The sequence below is a fragment of the Pseudophryne corroboree genome, chromosome 6 (assembly GCF_028390025.1).
Source record: "Pseudophryne corroboree isolate aPseCor3 chromosome 6, aPseCor3.hap2, whole genome shotgun sequence".
NCBI classification, from domain to species: domain Eukaryota; kingdom Metazoa; phylum Chordata; class Amphibia; order Anura; family Myobatrachidae; genus Pseudophryne; species Pseudophryne corroboree.
The window spans coordinates 794,802,675-794,822,790 of NC_086449.1; the positions used below are offsets into that span (position 1 = coordinate 794,802,675).

Below are 20,116 nucleotides of genomic sequence, written 5' to 3' on the forward strand. Positions count from 1 at the left end.
CAGGACAGGAGGAGGGTCACATGGGGTGAGTTTCCTTGATTTGCAGCCCGGCAGAGCACGCATGCGGCAGAGGCTGAGACACGGTAACCGCACACCCTCCTCCTTCTTCAGGGAGGATATCGTATCTATTAACCCTGCGAGGTAGAGTGACTGAGTAGTGCTCAACTGGCAGTACAGAAGGTAGGTAATGATCATCCCGCGGCCATCTTTGTTTCTGGCAAATGCTTGTTATGGTGTTGCTGCTGCATACTTCCTCAGGGTGAGAGACACACTGACACCGCTGTGCCGGCTTTGGGGGAGGCTAGGAGCTGTCTGTGTATCCACTCCCTCCAGCAGCTCCTGAAGCGCTGGATATAAGGCCCAGGTATGACGAAAACGGGGGCGTGGCTGTTTTTTTTAACTCTCCTGTTACTGTTGGACGTCCTACCTGCCAGTCACAGACACTCATGGTGTTCCCTATGGGACTGCCCGACCAGGTTGCGATATTGGAGAACTGGTTTCTTGTAGGAAGCCACTCCCCACTTTTGGTGCAGCCTAAACCGGCTTCTAGGGGCTGCAGTCAGTGCAGTCCATAGAAGCCGGGGAAGGGGTCGCACCTCGGCGTATGCGTATGTGGCGGTCCTGGTGGCCTGACCCATTGTGCAGGTGCTGGGACGCAGGGCTGGCAGCTGGCTGCTTCCTCTCCTCATTGGTATGTCATGCGGCTATATTGTGAATATGGTCTGCATGTCAACCCTTTGTAATACCTTTAGAAAGGGCTTAACCATAGCTATAGGGCAAATTATTATGGTATTTTACTGTGTACAGAGGGGGTGATTCAGACCTGATCCGATCAGTGATAGACTGCAAATGCACCACAATGCACACGCACATGAGCAAACAACAGGCTGGTGCGAAAATTCTAATCGCTTAGCCATTCTCAAGGTGATTTGACAGGTAGAGGGGTAACAGGGTGGTAACTGACCGTTTTCAGGGGGTGTCAGGGAAAACGCAGGCGTTCCCAAGTGTTTTCAGGGAGGGAGTGTGACGTCAGCTCCGGCCATGATCAGCCTGTTCTCATCGCACTGTAGGAGTAAGTCCTGAGCTGCGCACACAGTGGAAAAAACATTCAATGGTGAGTGAGGTGCGAACGGATTTGCAGCTGTCAGCTGACTGAGGGATTTTTGCACATGCGATCACACACTTGCACGGCGAATATACACTCCCCGTAGGCGGCGACTATCTGAACGCAGCACAACAAATTTAGCAGCCCAGCGATAAGGTCTGAATTACCCCCATAGTCATGTATGGTTAGTTCTAAATCCAAGTTGGGTAAGGGACCTCTGACGTCACCAGGGAGAGGAGCCACATCATCAGGGGGAGGAGCCATGCCCGAAATGTACCCTGGCGGGCTCGGTGGCTCGCTCCACTTTGCTCGCCACTGGGTTACTAAAGGTAGTAGTTGGTGGCGTGGATAGTAGAAGAACTATCCCGCTGACCTAGCTCCTCCCCCTGGTGACATGGCTCCGCCTTCTGATGCCATAGGTCCTTTAGGCCACTTGATTCTAGCATCTACTAGTCAGGTATTGCTTGTAAATGCTTAAAGAGAAATCCATTTGTAGGAGCAGTCCATAAATCACCACCATTTCCTGCTTCAGCCCAAATTCTGCTACCCCTAACAGTATTGGTAGGTGACTGCTGTCTGTATCACAGCAAGATTTGCACACACTTATATGAACCCGGGGGTTAATATAGGCATTATACAAGGGTGCAGCAGTATATAAGGTATAAAAAAAATTTTTTTTTAATTTGAATAATTTTTATAGGCAAAACGCTGGAATATACTGGAGCATGACAGGTGAGGCTCTGCCTGCATTCACTTTCATTTGGAAGGAAGTAGTAGAGCCTTAGTATCGCATAGTGGCTCTCATTCCGAGTTGATCGCTAGCTGCCGTTGTTCACTGCGTAGCGATCACTTAAAAAAACTGCGTATGCACCGCAATGCGCATGCGCGGCGTACGGGTACAAAGAGCATCGTGGTTTTGCACAGGTTCTAGCGATGATTCCAATCGCACAGCCGATCGCAAGGAGATTGACAGGAAGTGGGAGTTTCTGGGTGTCAACTGACCGTTTTCTAGGAGTGTTTGGAAAAACGCAGGCGTGGTCAGGCGTTTGCTGGGCGGGTGTCTGACGTCATTACCGTGTCACTCGTCGCAGCAATCATCGCACAGAATAAGTAACTACAGGGCTGGTCTTGTTTTGCACAAAATGTGTTTGCAGGCGCTCTGCTGCACAGGCGTTCGCACTCCTGCTATGCTAAAATACACTCCCGCGTGGGCGGCGACTATGCGTTTGCACGGCTGCTAAAAATTGCTAGCGAGCGATCAACTCGGAATGAGGGCCACTGTTTCCCCTCCCCTCCGGGGCCGCCGACATAGTGCATACATACTGTAGGACATCGCAAGTGATATCGTACAGTGATGCCATGCTGCGGCTGGCCAGTGCATGACGATAAGTCCAAATTGAGCTACATGCATAGCCAACGGAGGGGGAAGGGGGTCTATATTCATCGTCTGTAGCATACACACTGGGCGATATCACACACGATATCGCTCAGAAGGCTGAACATGAGTGATATGATATCGCATAGTGTGTATGGACCTTTAGTTGCTTTTTTTTTTTAGCACTTGCCAAACTCTAAACTTAATTATACCCCTTTCACACCGCCAATGCCGGATCCCACCCGGGAATTGGAAATGGTTCCTTCCCGGGTGGGACCCGGCATTGGACCCTAACTGCAGGCTTCCCGACCCGTTGCCAAAGTGGCGGGGGCGGAGGCGGCGCTGGGAGATGAGCTCATCTCCGCGCCACCTCTCCCTATGTAGTGAACGGGTCCCGGGTCGCATTGACCTGGAAGCCCGTTCACGCTGCCACTGAACCGGAAATAACACTGCTTTATTGCCTGGTTAAATTACCGGGTCAGGCAACCCGGGAATTTCCACCATGGCCCTTTCACACCGCACAGCGACCCGTGTCGATACTGGGTTATTTGTGCGGTGTAAAAAGGGTATAATTAAATAATGGAGTTTAAACCATGAGCAGTGCTTCTATGTAAAGGAACCCTAGTCAGTTTCCTGCTTCTCTTACACCTCTGGTGTCTTCTGAGTTTTCCTGCAGAGATAATTACACACACCGCTATCTATGTAGCCTGATTTGTTTGTAGTGATGATTAATGTGTTGTATATCAGTTTTCAGATGGACCTTGATGAACCCCATCCTCCGAAAGGAATATTTGAGTGTCAACTTTGCAGCTTATCCGTCCCGTATACTTACTTTGGCCATAAGCCTCCAAACACGAAGTCTGTTATGTAAGTAAGATTGGGTTTAGAGGACGAAAAAGGGGAGTTTTGAATCCCAGTGCTGGGACATTTGCTAAAAGAGATGGTAATCACATAAACGCATTTTAGGGTGATCTAAAAATGAGTGTATGGTGGTGGTGGGGGGGACTCTTCCCCCCGAGCGTGCAACATTAACCATTTCACCAGCAAAGCCAAACTTTAATCCTGGCTGAAGACGCTATATAAGCCCCATTATGGGTTTTATGTGACATTGGTTGTAAATCCTTCACCGTTCTCCCTTTACGTTAACAGCTGGTTGCAGCTTTTAAGAGTGATGAATCCAAGCCAGTTAGGAGTCAGGGGGAGGAGTTATGAGCTACATTCATCAATCACGTGATTAATGGCTTCGTCTCATGAACAATCCTCCATTCCAGCCCCTTGCCGCAATCCCCCCTCCCCCTTCCCCTTTCAGATTTCTCCCTGGCCCGTTGCAGTGAAAAGCAGTGATTGGTTGCAAAAACATAAATAAAATCATCATCTTAATTAATTATTGCCCCTCGTTGCTAGCCAGCAGCGCAATAGACTGTGAGCACTGGGGTCACTAGGAGACCCTAGAGTTGTCCCAGAGTCTAGTGCGCATACACAGGTCTCCGGTGAAATGGTGCGGTGACTTTTTCCCCGGTGATTTTCCTAGTGTGCATGCGTGCAACGCAGGGAAAATGGGCGTTGCACCATTTTACCTGTGATGTGAGAGCGCTGCTGCTGCCGACGCGTGACTCCCAAAGGGTAAGTATTGAAAAAAGTGGGTGCAGGATGTGCGGCGTGGGCCCCCCTGCACCAGTTAGAGATATGCCACTGGCTATAGCGGTAAATGATAATAAATGCTTTTTATTAATGGCGGTCCTATGCAAAAACCCAGTTGCTCTCCATTGTATGCTTCATTATAGTCTCCTTGAGGAGTGCTACATAACGATGGATCCCTTCACACCCGACAAAGAGAAATTCCTCATCCTCGGCTCACCGTGCAGTTTGTGTAAGAAGGTGGTCTGCGTTGATACGGTAAACAATCTGTTTTATTCGCTGTTTTATCCTTTTCTTCCATATTTTGCTTTTAAGACCATGTAGATTTTATTGGAGAGGGCAGAACAGGTGTTTCTCTGTAGCAGGGGCTCTTACACCTGGTCCTCAAGGTCAGGGGCGCAGAGAGATGGGTAAGGGGAGAGAGTACTAATTACCAGGCCCCGGGCCGGTCTAAGGCCCTCATTCCGAGTTGTTCGCTCGTTAGCTGCTTTTAGCAGCATTGCACACGCTAAGCCGCCACCTACTGGGAGTGTATCTTAGCATAGCAGAATTGCTAACGAAAGCTTCGCTAATTTTCTCGTAACGATTACCCCGCAGTTTCTGAGTAGCTCCAGACTTACTCTGCCATTGCGACCAGCTCAGTCCTTTTCGTTCCTGGTTTGACGTCACAAACACACCCAGCGTTCGCCCAGCCACTCCCCCGTTTCTCCATACACTCCCGCGTTTTCAACTAGCACGCCTGCGTTTTTCCGCACACTCCCATAAAACGGGCAGTTTCCGCCCAGAAACACCCACTACCTGTCAATCACACTACGATCAGCAGAGCGATGGAAAAGCTTTGTTATGCCGTGAGTAAAATACCTAACTTTTGTGTAAAATAACTAAGCGCATGCGCTCTGCGAACCTTGCGCATGCGCAGTAAGCGACTAATCGCAATATAGCGAAAATCGGCAATGAGCGAACAACTCGGAATGACCCCCTTAGAGTAGTTGTTGTTGTTTTTTTTTTTTGGGGGGGGGGGTTGTTTTGTCCGCACCACCTGTTTCACTCAAGCCCGCCGTTACCCTGTACGGCCCCGCTGAAGGTGTATTAAAGATATCCATGCTTAAGCACAGAAGATTTAATTAGTTCCTTTGTCACTTTGATTTTAGCATCTGTGCACAAGCATGGATATCCTTAAAAGTTGGACTGTTAAGCTAGGTACACACTATACAATTATTGGGCCGATTAGACAATAATCAGGTGATCCGTCTATTTTTGGTGTAGTCCAGAGGTTCCCAAACGCGGTCCTCAGGCCACCCCAACAGCCCAGGTTTTAGATATATCCATAGCTCAGCAGAGATGGTTAAATTAAATTGACTAAGGTGCTAATTAAGTCACCTGTGGCCAAGCATGGATAAATGTAAAACCTGGACCATTGGGGTGCCTTGGGGATCGCATCTGAGAACCTCTTGTGTAGTGTATACATCACTGTTTCGGCTAAATCCTAATTAAACAGTCCAAACACAACCAGCTGTGCTCCATTTCCACTATGGAATCGGTCAGACTTGCCCACAGATATCGGTCAGATGTTCTCGATGTTGTGAAGTGTGTGGGCATTCTCAATAATCTGCCCATATTTCTAACGAATTATCCTGATTACTTCATCCTCCTTGTGGACAGACATATGCAAATTCAGTGTGAAAATAGTTATAATAAAAAAATGATTTAGTGTGTAGCATCGATATAGGGACCTCCCACTTACAGAAACATTGTGCCGCTTGTTGGTCTGATCGTAAAATACTCTAAAATGTGGCATGTACAGGAGTATGACAGATGCCTCTCACATCACGTGTGTGTGTGTGTGTGTGTGTGTGTGTGTGTGTGTGTGTGTGTGTGTGTGTGTGTGTGTGTGTGTGTGCGTGTATATATATATATATATATATACACACACACGCACACAGTGATGGTTTGAAGGGCAAGCACTTGTGGCTTATGGTACCAAGGGCTGCAGTCCACCCTGCCCCCGTCTTTCCAACCTTTGCCCCCTGTAATTTACCTGTTTTTGACCATTAACTCATATGTCCGGGAATTTATCCCAGATTATATGTATTAACGCCCCAAAACAGGTTAATTGAATAGGCGAGAAAAGGGGCTCTAATTGAATAGCCCCAGGCATTAAGGCTCGAGCTACCCTCCTTTTTCACCACCATTTAAATGTACAGGGCTAATTAAATTCCCTCCTTAATAAACTACACACTGTGGCATTTATAACACTTCCTCAGCAATAACATAGATTGAGGTTTGCAGTGGAAAGACTGACAAAAGGGCTCACATCGAAGTGTTAATGGATCAGTCATTTTAGCTCCTCCGGTTGAGGATTTAGTACCAAAGAGAACAATAGGAGCCATTCATTCTGGTTCACTCAGGGCATCCCAGGCAACCTCTCTTCATAGGTTCTTTTGTTCGTATTTAGGAATGCAGCCTCTTCTACTCCAAGCGATTCTGCCTGCCCTGTGTCACCAAGAACAGAGACGCTTTCCCAGAGGAAATCCAACAGGACTTGGACAAGAGGAAAGCCAAGAGACAGTGAGCTAGTAAAAGGAGGACTGGTCATTTAATAAACTGTGGTCAACATGGACTTCCCAAGGACGGCACTAGAACACTTCCATTATGTAGTACTTTATGCTGGGCCTACGCCAGCTATGGACCTTTCAACATCCAATAAAATTATACATCAGCTGAAGAACTTTATGCACCGATGTTGTCTTGGAGAACCATGAGGAAAATACACATGGGAAGAACATACAAAGTACACAGATAGTGCCCTGAGCAACCACAGCCCCAGTGATATGAGGTAGCAATACTAACTACTATGCCACACTTTTTTTAACTCGCACTTAATTTATAAAGGAGTGCTTACAAGCATTGTGTATGGTATGCTCTGCCCAAATATAAGGTACTAGCTGTTCTACCAGTTCTTCACACGGGAGTTTCTGATTTTCACGGTTGTAGATATAAATGAGTGTAAAAAATGTGGGAAATCTATAGAGATGTAAATTTGAGACGTCTTAATGTAAGTAAATATTAATCCATGGTTCTTGGCGTTACCCGAGCAGCACCCATAGCAGATTCATTAAAAAGTAACAGGACTATTTTTTTAGTTTATTAATTTCTACACACTGGAGGTGCAATCCAAATTTTTATCCGATTGTCCGTTTGGGCGTCATCGTTCACGCAACGCAAGCCACCCATCGGCAATGACGTCATTATGTCAACCCGCTTTTCACCCGCCTCAGGGAGGTTTATTAAAATTCTAATTACGTAGTTGTCCTATTTACCACCTCAAGAATACCTATGTTACATTTCATCTTCCTAACATCGTTCATCGATTATAATGGTCATGTCACACCCTCTTCCGTTTAGGCCTAGAAATGACGGATTTTCTATTTATAGAAGGTAAATGCAGCTTTTTAATCGTAAAGTGAAAAAAACACTTTGGGCCTTATTTACTAAAGAGTGACTTTTTCTCACAGCCGTCGCTCATTGGCGTTTTTGCTCACAGAAATTAAAATAAGAAAAAGCTACCATTATCAATTTTACCCATAGAATTTTAAATGGCCGTTAAAAAAAACAAAAAAACGCACCTGGTTTTGCCAGTTTCAGTTCTACAGGGAAAATTGCACACACCCCAGACCTATGATCCTCGTCGGGGTGGCAGGAGTACTGCCGGGACTATAGTCTCAGGCCCGGACATTCGGACAGAGGGAGAGGGCTCGCCCGCCACTGGCTCCTACTTCTGCCAGCTCTGACTGAAGCCGGCTCCGGTCCCGTCCTCACTGTGAATAAAGTTAATTTCTCATACGTCCTAGAGGATGCTGGGGACTCCAAAAGGACCATGGGGTATAGACGGATCCGCAGGAGCCTGGGCACACTATAAAGACTTAAACTGGGTGTGAACTGGCTCCTCCCTCTATGCCCCTCCTCCAGACCTCAGTTAGACTTTGTGCCCAGGAGTGATGGGTCACACACTAGGGGAGCTCTACTGAGTTTCTCTGAAAGACTTTAGGTTAGGTTTGTTATTTTCACGCAGACCTGCTGGCTACAGGCTTCCTGCAGCCTGGGAGTGAGGGGAGAGAAGCAGGACCTACTTCTTCTTAGTTTAAAGGCTCTGCTTCTCGGCTACTGGACACCATTAGCTCCAGAGGGTTCGATCACTTGGTGCGCCTAGCTGCTTGTTCCCGGAACCGCGCCGTCACCCCCTCACAGAAGCCAGAAGACAGAAGCCGGGTGAGTATTGGAAGAACAGAAGACTTCAGTAACGGAGGTACAGTGCAGCGGTAGTGCTGCGCTCCAGGCTCCCACACACCAACGTCTCTGGCAGGGTGCAGGGCGCTGGGGGGGGAGCGCCCTGGGGGCATGTTGCTGAGGGTCTAAAACGCTAGCAGGGGGACATATTTAGGTGCCCGGGCACCGGGTATGTTCACCCCGCCAGTGTGCCGCAGGGGGGAACAACAGTGGTAGCGCTGCGCTCCCTGCTCCCACACACACCATCGGCCTGCAGGGTGCAGGGCGCTGGGGGGGAGCGCCCTGGGCAGCATAGATATATATATAATATGTAGATCACTGGCGGGGGGACATACTTCGGCGCCCGAACACCGGGTATGTTCACCCCGCAAGTGTGCCGCGAAAGGGAGGGAGCAGCAGCGGTAGCGCTGCGCTCCCTGCTCCCGCACACCATCGGCCTGCAGGGTGCAAGGCGCTGGGGGGGTGAGCGCCCTGGGCAGCATTTATTGAATGATCCCGGGCGGGGGAACATACCCGGACACTGGGTGTCTTCACCCCGCCAGGGTACCGCAGCGTGCTCGCTGCGCTCCATGGCTCCCACACACCAATGGCTTCCGTGGGTGCGGGGCGCAGGGGGGGCGCCCTGGGCTGAGTTTATACACATAGGGGTATATACAGGGGGTTACACCCTGTATATAAGTTCCCCCAGCTCAATTTAGGGTTATATATTTATATATTTTGAGCGGGCTTAAGCGCGCCGGGAAGGTGCGGAGCTTAGCCCTCACAGAGGAGTCAGCGCCATTTTCCTCAGATCCCCGCCAGGACTTGCTGGATAGTAAGATGGAGGGGGGGCACAGTGTTTTTAATGCTATATGGGTGTCATATAGCATTATGTTTGATAATGGACGCATAATCACTCTTATATTACATAAATTCACTGTTTCCCTGTTTGTTTACCCACTATCGGTTAGTTGACACATGTCGGCAGGTGTGAGGGCTTTGTCACAAGCTGCTGTGGGGATAACTGTCGGCTTCGCCAGCGCATGGCGGTACTTGATTCAGAAAATTAAGTATTAGCAAATTGGTATTTGTGTGCTTAAAACAGTAAACACGATAGGGCATCCACAAACAACTGTATCTCCCCTATCGGCATCAACGGTATTTCCTGGGTAAAAAAATTATCAGGCTGTTATTGCCTTGTACCTATATATATATATATATATATATATATATATATATATATATATATATATGTATATTTAATGGTATATGTGGGAGGAGTGTCATCAAAATTGTATTTGTATGCTTCCCTCAGACCCCTCGGGGTTCCGTGATTATTTTTTGCCCGCTTACTATTCCTTGCTGTCGACATTTACTAAGTCTCTGTCGACCATAACGTTCCTGGTAGATCCACATCGGGGGCACGTCAGTACATGGTCATACACATTCACAACACATTACTGTCACTAGGGACCTGACAGGTCTGGACAATCCACTTGCGTATAGGTTATATCTATATGTGTATATATGTAGATATAGGTTTATATATGCATGGTTAGGATGTATGTGTTTTATTGTGTATTACATGATGTATATCCATGAATGCTGAAATAATGGTATTCTTATCATGTGCTGGTCGCTCTGTTGATTAAGCTCTAGATTGGCCGTGACGAGTTGGTTTCGATCCTCTCAGGGAGTCCGAATATTATTCTCTTCACAACGTGGAGAGAAAATTATGACCGTCAACTCCTGGTCAATGCAGAGCCCGGTCGCAAAGGATCATACACAGGCAGCTAAGTGAATTTTTATTTATATACTTTGTCCTTATTTGCACTGTATGCACTTGAGGGAGTGTTGTAGTCGGGTAGGCATCCGATAGAATTACCCTACCCAGAGTGGGTAGGCTTGCCTATGTTTATTCTTCCTTATAACATTACAGCAGGCTGCCACGTGACAGCAGGAGGTGTGACCGGAAAAATGCGGAGGATGTCTCCGGGAGATGCTGGTGGGAGGTATACAGCTGTTTGGTGTGGCCTCTGTTCAGTCAATCTCGGCGGATTCCACTGGTAAGTCTAACTTCGTGAGTTAGACTCCTTCACAACGGTTGGTGACGCATTATTTGGTGGGATGCAGTCGTTTTAACCGGTTCATGCCATGGCATGCGGTGTCTTTTTATTGGTTGTGTTGGCACACAGGTTGTGTTACATATTCTCTCAGCATGTGGCTGTGTCTTTTTCATGCCGTAGGCTGGTTTTCTACTGAATGGTATGTTCGTGGTGTGAGCTGGTATGACATTCACCGTGTTTATAAATTCTTTCCTCGAAATGTCCATCTCTCCTGGGCACAGTTTCTAACTGAGGTCTGGAGGAGGGGCATAGAGGGAGGAGCCAATTCACACCCAGTTTAAGTCTTTATAGTGTGCCCAGGCTCCTGCGGATCCGTCTATACCCCATGGTCCTTTTGGAGTCCCCAGCATCCTCTATGGACTAAGAGAAAAGGATTTACCGGTAGGTACTAAAATCCTATTTTTTTTTATTGTGTCTCGGCACACATGATGTCACACTGCGCCAGTGAAAGAGAGGAGTCGCAGCAAATGAGGAGCTGTGAGAAGAAGCTAAGTGGTCTGTCATGTGGGGGCTGGTGACTAGTGGTAAAGCAGGGCTGGTCAGACAGAAGAGGTGGTGGGCTAGCTGGAGAAACAATCGGGAGACAGGAGGGCTAATGAGACATAACGGGTGGAAGGAGCTGGAGAAACAATGGGTGGCTTGTGAGACAGACAGAAGGGGGGGCTGATGAGACAGATGGGGGTACTGGCTGGAAAAATAGAAGGAGGAGGCAGATGAAGCCTGGCTGGAGAGAAAAGGGGTGCTGACTGGTGAGACAGAAAGGCGGCTGGCTGGAGAAACAAGGGGTGCTGACTGGTGAGGCAGAAAGGTGGCTGACTGGAGAGACAAGGCTGACTGTTGAGGCAGAAAGACAGCTGGCTAGAGAGGCAAGGGGTGCTGACTGGTGAGGCAGAATTGTGGCTGGCTGGAGAGACAAGGGGTGCTGACTGGTGAGGCAGAAAGGTGGCTGGCTGGAGAAACAAGGGGTGCTGGCTGGAGAGGCAGAAAGGTGGCTGGCTGGAGAAACAAGGGGTGCTGACTGGTGAGACAGAAAGGCGGCTGGCTGGAGAAACAAGGGGTGCTGACTGGTGAGGCAGAAAGGTGGCTGGCTGGAGAAACAAGGCTGACTGTTGAGGCAGAAAGGCAGCTGGCTAGAGAGGCAAGGGGTGCTGGCTGGAGAGACAGAAAGGCGGCTGGCTGGAGAGACAGTGGGTGCTGACTGGTGAGGCAGAAAGGTGGCTGGCTGGAGAGACAAGGGGTGCTGACTGGTGAGGTAGAAAGGTGGCTGGCTGGAGAGACAAGGGGTGCTGGCTGGTGAGGCAGAAAGGTGACTGGCTAGAGAGGCAAGGGGTGCTGGCTGATGAGGCAGAAAGGTGACTGGCTGGAGAGACAAGGGGTGCTGACTGTTCCTCTAATATATTTTGACCCGGGAAGGGAGCCCTGTCTATTTTAATCAATCCTGGGCCCCACAATTTCTGACGGCAGCCCTGATCCTCATGCTTGGAAGTGTTACAGACACAGCCTCACTTATGCAAATAGTTTTGACCAGACGTCTCTTGTTCATTTACAAAAACTCATGTAATAATAATTACAAATAAATAGGATTTTAATTACCTCTCCTTTTCTCGTAGTCCGTAGAGGATGCCAGGATCCACATTAGTACCATGGGGTATAGACGGAGCCACTGGCACTTTAAGAGATTGAGAGTCTGGGCTGGTTCCTCCCTCTATGCCCCTCCTACCAGACTCAGTCTAGAAACTGTGCCCGAGGAGACGGACAACTTTGAGAGAAGGATTTTACACAGATAGTGGCGAGATTCACACAAGCACACACATACAAGGCAAACCAAGCTAACCAGCTTGAAACATCAGCAACGGCTGAACAATATTGCTTTACCAAGTAAAAAAAAAAAAAAAGTACTTAAGCAAGAACTAAGCAGTACTGAACAAAGTAACCACTGTAGAATCACAAAGCGCTGGGTTGGCGCCCAGCATCCTCTACGGACTACAAGAAAAGGATTTACTGGTAGGTAATTAAATCCTATTTTCTCTTACTTCCTAGAGGATTCTGGGGTCCACATTAGTACCATGAGGATGTACCAAAGCTCCCAGAACGGGAGGGAGAGCGCGGAGGCTCCTGCAGAACTAATTGACCAAACTTCAGGTCCTCAGCAGCCAAAGTATCGAACTTGTAGAACTTTGCAAACGTGTTCGACCCTGACCAAGTAGCCACTCGGCAAAGCAGTAAAGTTGAGACACCCCGGGCAGCCGCCCAGGAAGAACCCACTTTACGAGTAGAGTGTGCCTTAACAGACGTAGGACACGACAATCCTGCCGTAGAATAAGCATGCTGGATAGTGAATCTGATCCAGCGAGAGATCGTCTGCTTAGAAGCAGGACACCCAATTTTCTTGGGATCATACAGGACAAACAGAGTGTCCCATTTCCTGTGACGAGCAGTCCTCTTCACATAGATTTTCAGAGCCCTTACAGCATCCAAGGACTTTGATGAAATTGAGGAGTCAGTAGCCACTGGCACCTCAATAGGTTGGTTGATATGAAATGCCAACACTACCTTCGGAAGGAACTGCTGACGTGTCCTGAGCTCAGCTCTATCTTCATGGAAGATCAAGTAGGGGCTCTTACAAGACAAAGCCGCCAACTCCTGCTAGACGTGTGTCGAAGCTAAGGCCAACAAAGTGACAGCCTTCCACTGAGAAATTTGACCTCAACCTCCGGTAGAGGTTCGAACCAATCCGATTGGAGGAACTATAACACCACGTTAAGATCCCAGGGCGCCGTAGGCGGCACAAAGGGAGGCTGGATGTGCAGAAACCCTTTCAGAAAAGTCTGAACCTCCGGGCGGGAAGCCAACTGTTTCTAGAAGAAAATGGATAGGGACGAAATCTGGACCTTTTTCGGATCCCAACCTCAGGCCCATATCCACACCTGCTTGCAGGAAGAGGAGAAACCGTCCCAGTTGAAACTCCACCATAGGAAACTTCTTGGACTCACACCAAGATACATATTTTTTCCAAAATACGATGGTAATGTTTAGACATTACTCCTTTCCTAGCCTCTATCAGGGTAGGAATAACCTTGTTCGAAATGCCCTTCCGAACTAATATCTGGCGTTCAACCACCATGCCGTCAAACATAGCCGCTGTAGCAGTTCCTCCCGAAGAGGAAGAGGCCTCGGCTCTTCTAGCAGTAGATCCAGAAGATCTGCGTACAAAGCCCTTCTTGGCCAGTCGGGAGCAATGAGGAGCGCCTGAACTCTTGTTCTCCTTATGAGTTTTAAAACTCTTGGAATGAGAGGAAGTGGAGGAAACACGTACACCGACTGGAACACCTACGGAGTCACTAGGGCGTCCACCGCCATGGCTTGCGGTTCCCTTGACCTGGAACAATACCGCCGAAGCTTCTTGTTGCGACGAGAAGCCATCATGTCTATTTGAGGTACACCCCAAAGATCTGTTACCTTCGTGAACACCTCCGGATGGAGTCCCCACTCCCCTGGATGGAGATCGTGTCTGCTGAGGAAGTCCGCTTCCGAGTAGTCTGCTCCCGGAATGAAGATTGCCGACAGCACCAACGCGTGTTTTTCAGCCCAGAGGATGATTCTCGTTACCTCTGACATTGCAGCTCTGCTCTTCGTTCCGCCCTGTCGGTTTATGTAAACTGCACTTGAATGGCTTGATCTTGCATAAGATGGGCCGCTTGGAGAAGACCGTTGTAGACGGCTCTTAGTTCCAGAATGTTTATTGGTAGGCCGGATACCAGACTTGACCACCTTCCTTGAAAGGTTTCCCCCTGAGTGACTGCGCCCCAGCCCTGGAGACTTGCATCCGTGGTTAGAAGGATCCAGTCCTGAATCCCGAACCTGCGGCCCTCCAGAAGGTGAGGTAGTTGTAGCCACCGGAGGAGTGAAATCCTGGCCTTTGGGGACAGATGTATTCTATGGTGCATGTGTAGATGAGATCCTGACCACTTGTCCAGGAAATCCAGTTGGAAGGGCCGAGCATGAAACCTCCCGTACTGCAGAGCCTAGTAAGAGGCCACCATCTTCCCCAGAAGGCGAATGCACTAATGAACCGAAACCCAGGCTGGCTTCAGGACATCCCAGACCATTGTTTGTATCACCAACGCATTCTCCTCCGGAATAAACACCCTCTGCACTTCCGTGTCGAGGATCGTTCCCAGAAAAGACAACCTCCTGGTCGGCTCCAAATGTGATTTCGGAAGATTCAGGATCCAACAGTGTTCCCTGAGCAGATGAGTCATGAGAACAATGGACTGCAACAGATTCTCCTTGGACGATGCCTTTATTAGCAGATCGTCCAGATACGGGATTATATTCACCCCCTGTCTGTGGAGAACCATCATCTCCGCCATCACCTTGGTGAACACTCTCGGTGCCGTGGAGAGGCCGAATGGCAGTGCCTGGAACTGAAAATGACTGTCTAACAGTGCAAATTGGAGAAAAGCCTGATGCGGCGGCCAAATCGGAATGTGGAGGTATGCATCCTTGATATCCAGGCATACCAGGAATTCCCCCTCCTCCAGACCTCATATCACCGCCCTCAGAGACTCCATTTTGAACTTGAACTCCCTCAGAAAGGGGTTTAGCGATTTCAAGTTCAGAATGGGCCTGACCGAATAATCCGGTTTCGGTACCACAAAAAGGTTCAAATAGTAACCTTTGTTTTGCAGATGAGGTGGAACTGGTACAATGACGTGTGACTCTACCAACTTTTGGATGGCTTCCTGTAGGACAGCCCTGTCTGCCAACAAAACTGGCAAGCCCGATTTGAAGAATCGGTGAGGTGGAAGATCTTGAAACTCCAGTCTGTACCCCTGGGACACAATATCCTGTACCCAGGGGTCCAGGCCGTACGACACCAAGACGTGGCTAAATCGTCTGAGCCTCGCCCCTACCGGCCCTACCTCCAGGCCGCGCAGTCCACAGTCATGCTGAGGACATTGACGTACCTGAAGCAGGCTTCTGTTCCTGGGAACCTGCAGCAGCAGGTTTCTTGAATTTTGCCCGACCTCCTCTAAAGAAGGTGTTAGACGGTTTGGTCTTTCTTGATTTGGCAGCCCGAAAGGACTGTGATGCAGCTGAAGAAAAATGTTTCTTCGTAGCAGGCGCAGCTGAGGGAAGAAAAGGTGACTTACCTGCGGCTGCCGTGGAAATCCACGCATCCAACGCTTCCCCAAAGAAAGCCTGACCTGTGTAGGGTAGGTTCTCCACACCTCTCCTGGATTCTGCATCGGCAGACCACTGGCGCAGCCAAAGTCCTCTGCGAGCTGAGACAGACATGGAAAATATCCCTGCAGCCATCGAACCCAGGTCTTTCATGGATTCCACCATAAATACTGCAGAATCCTGTATGTTACGTAAAAACAATTCAACGTCACTTTTATCCATTGTATCCGAGTCTTAAAGTAACGTGCCTGATCACTTTACTATAGCTTTAGAAATCCATGCACAGGCAATAGTAGGACGTAATATCGCCCCTGAAGCCGTGTATATGGATTTGAGCGTAGTGTCAATTTTGCGATCAGCCGGTTCTTTTAACGCAGTAGATCCTGGAACAGGTAAAACCACCTTTTTTGAGAGTCTGGAAACAGATGCGTCCACTATGGGTGGGTTTTCCCATTTTTTCCTATCCTCCTCAGAAAAGGGAAAAGCAACCAGAACCTTTCTAGGGATCTGAATTTTTTTTCTCCGGATTTTCCCAGGATTCCCCAAATATAGCGTTTAATTCCTTAGACGCAGGGAAGGTTAGCGAAGCTTTCTTATGGTCAGTGAAGTAAGCCTCCTCAACCTGCTCAGGTGTTGTATCTGCAATATTAAACACATCTTTAATGGCCTCAATCATCAACTGCACCCCTTTTGCAAGAGATACCGCCCCCCGCGGCACATCTCAATCACTGTGCGCCATGTCAGAATCGGTATCCGTGTCATCCTGCATAATTTGGGCACGAGCACGTTTTTGGGAGCGTACGTTAGGGGGCCCTGAGGTAACAACCGGACCAAACTGCCATAGAGTTCTGTAAAGCCTGAGTTGCAGTTCCATTTTGTGCATTCCTAGTAGAAATCTGAGAAATCATACTTTTAAGAGAGGCTGACCACTCAGGCTCCCTTGCAGGGACCTGCGCTAAAACAGTGCAATCCTGATTACATGGAATGGGCTCATCCTGAGAGGAATTATCCTCTACAGCATATGACACAGAGTCCCTGGACATAGATTTATGGAGACAAACAAACACTTTATACACACACACACACACACACACACACACACACACACACACACACACACACACACACACGGAAGGGGTTAGACAGAGTTTGCCCCTTAAGAATGCCAAGAGAGACTCAGAGATTGGAGCCAACCCACACACAGCGCTACAAGATATAGGGAAACCCCTACCCAGCGCTTACTGTGCACCTTAATAGGTTACACAGTACAGATATACAGCCCCCTTCCCCCCCCCTCAATCCGCCTTCTACAACCCCCTGGTACCATACAAGATAGCTGGAGTTGATCTGGAGGGACAGCTCTCCCTGTCAGCGCTTCTGCAAGCAGGAAAATGGCGCTGAATGCTGCTGGGTCCGCTCTGAGAAGCTCCGCCCCCTTTCATGGCGCTGCTTCCCTCTCTTCCGAAGTTTATACTGGCCTGAAGATATGTGCTGGCAGCGATACTGGGACCCTGACAGGCTTGCTGGACAGTGTAGGGTGTAGGCGCTGTCTCAGGGCGCCCCTCACAGTGCCGCACCATGTACCGATGCACCCCCTACCCTGTTGCCGCCATCTCCACACCGGCTCCCCGCTTGCCAGGGGGGCGGTGACTAACTCACCACTGATCTTCTGGCTCTGTAAGGGGGTGGCGGCATGCTGCTGGGGCGAGCGATCCCCTGTGGCGGCGAACGTTCGATACCCTCAGGAGCTCAGTGTCCTGTCAGCGGAGATAGTGGCTCAGAACAGGAGCTCAGTGTCCAGGCAGCTGAGATAGTGGCTCAGACCCCGCAGGGCGGACACTACTCCCCCCCTTAGTCCCTCGAAGCAGGGAGGCTGTTGCCAAAACAAAAACAAACTAAAAGAACTCCTATGGAGCTCCCCAAGCTGTGACCGGCTCCTCCGGGCACATTTTCTAAACCGAGTCTGGTAGGAGGGACATAGAGGGAGGAGCCAGCCCACACTCTCAAACTCTTAAAGTGCCATTGGATGCTAGTGGACCCATCTATACCCCATGGTGCTAATGTGGACCCCAGCATCCTCTAGGACGTAAGAGAAACTTCTACATTAAGTGCACAATAGTTAAATAAAAGTAAAAATAAACAGGTTATAAAACGAAAACATTCCATGAAATAACATGGCAGAGCTACACAGGTTGCCAAAATAAATTTATTTTTAAAATGTTAGGGCAAAACAGTACCTCGTAGTTACACTAAAGTCATACAGGACAGACTGATCTAGCACCTAGGAGTTGGACAGGACCCAAGAATTGACATCATGCGCTCTTTAACCTTTAAGACAGCCGCAGCGTTGTGACATGTCTCGTACAGAAACACAGGATTTTATCTCGAGTTATTAGTGCAAACCTTCCATAGCTAATATTTCTGCTTGATTGCTATAATGGGCAGTCTGCAGTCAGTTTGTTCTAATTCCACCCATTGGCTGCGAATGGCGGAGGCAGACATTGTTGTGTGAGCCAACATTCCTGAGAACGCACGGGAGATCAGTCACAGAGCACGCGATTGTACATGCAGGGCAGAGTGCCTTTGTGTAGCATCTGTGTCATCTGTTCGGCGATACACAATGGCGTACACACACACACACTCTCTGGGGAGACGTCTCCACAAACTAATGCTCTTATTTATCAATGAGCGATAAATTTCACTGTGAGTGATAAATTGCACCAGCCAATCCGCTTGGAGAGGAAGAAAAATCTGGAGCTGGGGACTGTGCATCAATCGTCCAAGTTGTTGTCAATTTACAGCCGCTCTATTGTAAGAAAATGATGAGACCAGATCTGCACCAACTCCGAGATGACTGAGGGGAAACAGACATGTCACTGACGGCAAGGTATGCCCCGGAGCAAAGCGCCCTCTACACTCCTTTCCCTTCTGGTCAATAATCGCCATAAAACTGAATATATAGCTTTTCTCCACAAAACTGTACCTCTCAGGGTACGCACTCACTCCACCCAATTCTTACTCGCCTCGATCCCCTGTACACATCATTATCTTGAACTGTACGCCTACAGATGTGCCCTCATACACCGTTGCGACAAATAGCCCCTCTTGACACGCCACATCCCGGGCGACTTCTCAGCACATGGCATCTGTTGCTCAAAATGTATTATTTGCATAAATAAAATAACTGGGAGCAGCTACAGATGGAGCCATGGTTATCTTGGCTTCTCTGCTGCACCTAGGCACACCATGGTTTATTAGCATAAGTCCTTCATCTATTGTTCTCATCTACAATACAGAGAGAACAATACATCAGGGGATTAAGTCATTACAGCAGGGGATTACGTCTGATTGCCCTTGCTCAATTAATCCTATTAAAGGCCAAGATAAAGATGGCTCCAATGTATATTACATTGATCATTGATGGGCCATACTTGTACATCTGTGTGCGAGTCTGAATCTGTGTAAGAAGCAGCAGCCGCGGGTTTTGCTCACGCCAAGTCCAGTTGTGCTTCATCTGCGTCTTTGTACGTGTTTGAAATTAATCTGTGTAGAGCCCAGCGTCTCTTGTATACCGAGCGGTGTTTCGCTGCGTCTGCCATGCAAATAAGATGCTACATTTTCAGAAAACTACCTCACGCAGTGTCTCAGCCGTGCCGGGCATCTCGATACTAGATGTATGTGGACATAATGCTATGGGGTCTATTCATGAAGCAGTGAAAAGGCTGGAGAAGTGAGCCAGTGTAGAAGTTGCCAATGGCAACCAATCAGCATTGAAGCATAGTTGCAGACTTCTGGGCTGCTCTCTCCGGGAGAGAGCAGCCCGTCGGCTCAGCAGGGGGAACGGGCAGTGAGGTGACGTGACAGGGGGGGCGGGCCAGAGGCAGAACGGGGCGTGGCTTCTGGACTGCGTCATTTAAGCCACACCCCCGCTGTGTAATGCCGCGATTACCGGCATTATACAGCAGGGGGCGTGGTTACGATGACGCGATTCAACAAGAATCGCGTCATCACCTGCCCGGACCGCCCACTTTACTCGTTAAGTGGGCGGCTGGCAGGGGGTGACCCGCGGATATCGGGAGACTTGCCTGCTCTTCCGGGGGGCCGGGAGGGTCACCCGTTTTTCAGGAGCCTCCTGGCCATTCCGGGAGGGTAGGCAAGTATGCATTGAAGTAACATTTATAATTTGCATACTATACAATTTTGCACCTCACGTCGTCCATTTTGTGCTGCGTAAGTGACGTCCACTATCACTATTTCCAAGTGAAGGTCTCTGGTGTACTGCAATGTAATAGAATACATTCTCATGAATGCTGGATCACCGTAAAAACACTGCCGTCTGAGGGGTAAATTTACTTAAGCCTCTAAAACAGAGAATTGGTGATGTTGCCGATAGCAACCAATCAGATGAGGTCTATCATT

At 48.8% G+C, this 20,116-nt stretch overlaps 1 protein-coding gene across 1 annotated transcript; it reads left to right on the plus strand.

Annotated features, from left to right (window-relative positions):
• Positions 1 to 8: 8 nt before the first annotated feature.
• On the plus strand, positions 9 to 6,846 carry CDPF1 (cysteine rich DPF motif domain containing 1). The gene is made up of 4 exons (XM_063928880.1): positions 9 to 180; positions 3,228 to 3,347; positions 4,265 to 4,376; positions 6,574 to 6,846. Exons 2-4 carry the CDS (start codon positions 3,235 to 3,237, stop codon positions 6,688 to 6,690), a joined length of 342 nt encoding a protein of 113 aa, XP_063784950.1. The 5' UTR covers positions 9 to 180; positions 3,228 to 3,234; the 3' UTR covers positions 6,691 to 6,846.
• The last annotated feature ends 13,270 nt before the right edge of the window (positions 6,847 to 20,116 follow it).

Excerpts from the sequence above, each read along its gene's own strand:
- CDPF1 (XM_063928880.1), top strand. The coding sequence starts at position 3,235 with ATGGACCTTGATGAACCCCATCCTCCGAAAGGAATATTTGAGTGTCAA. Across the intron at positions 3,348-4,264 it reads CCAAACACGAAGTCTGTTAT|TCTCCTTGAGGAGTGCTACA; the intron begins GTAAGTAAGATT and ends GCTTCATTATAG. Across the intron at positions 4,377-6,573 it reads AGGTGGTCTGCGTTGATACG|GAATGCAGCCTCTTCTACTC; the intron begins GTAAACAATCTG and ends GTTCGTATTTAG.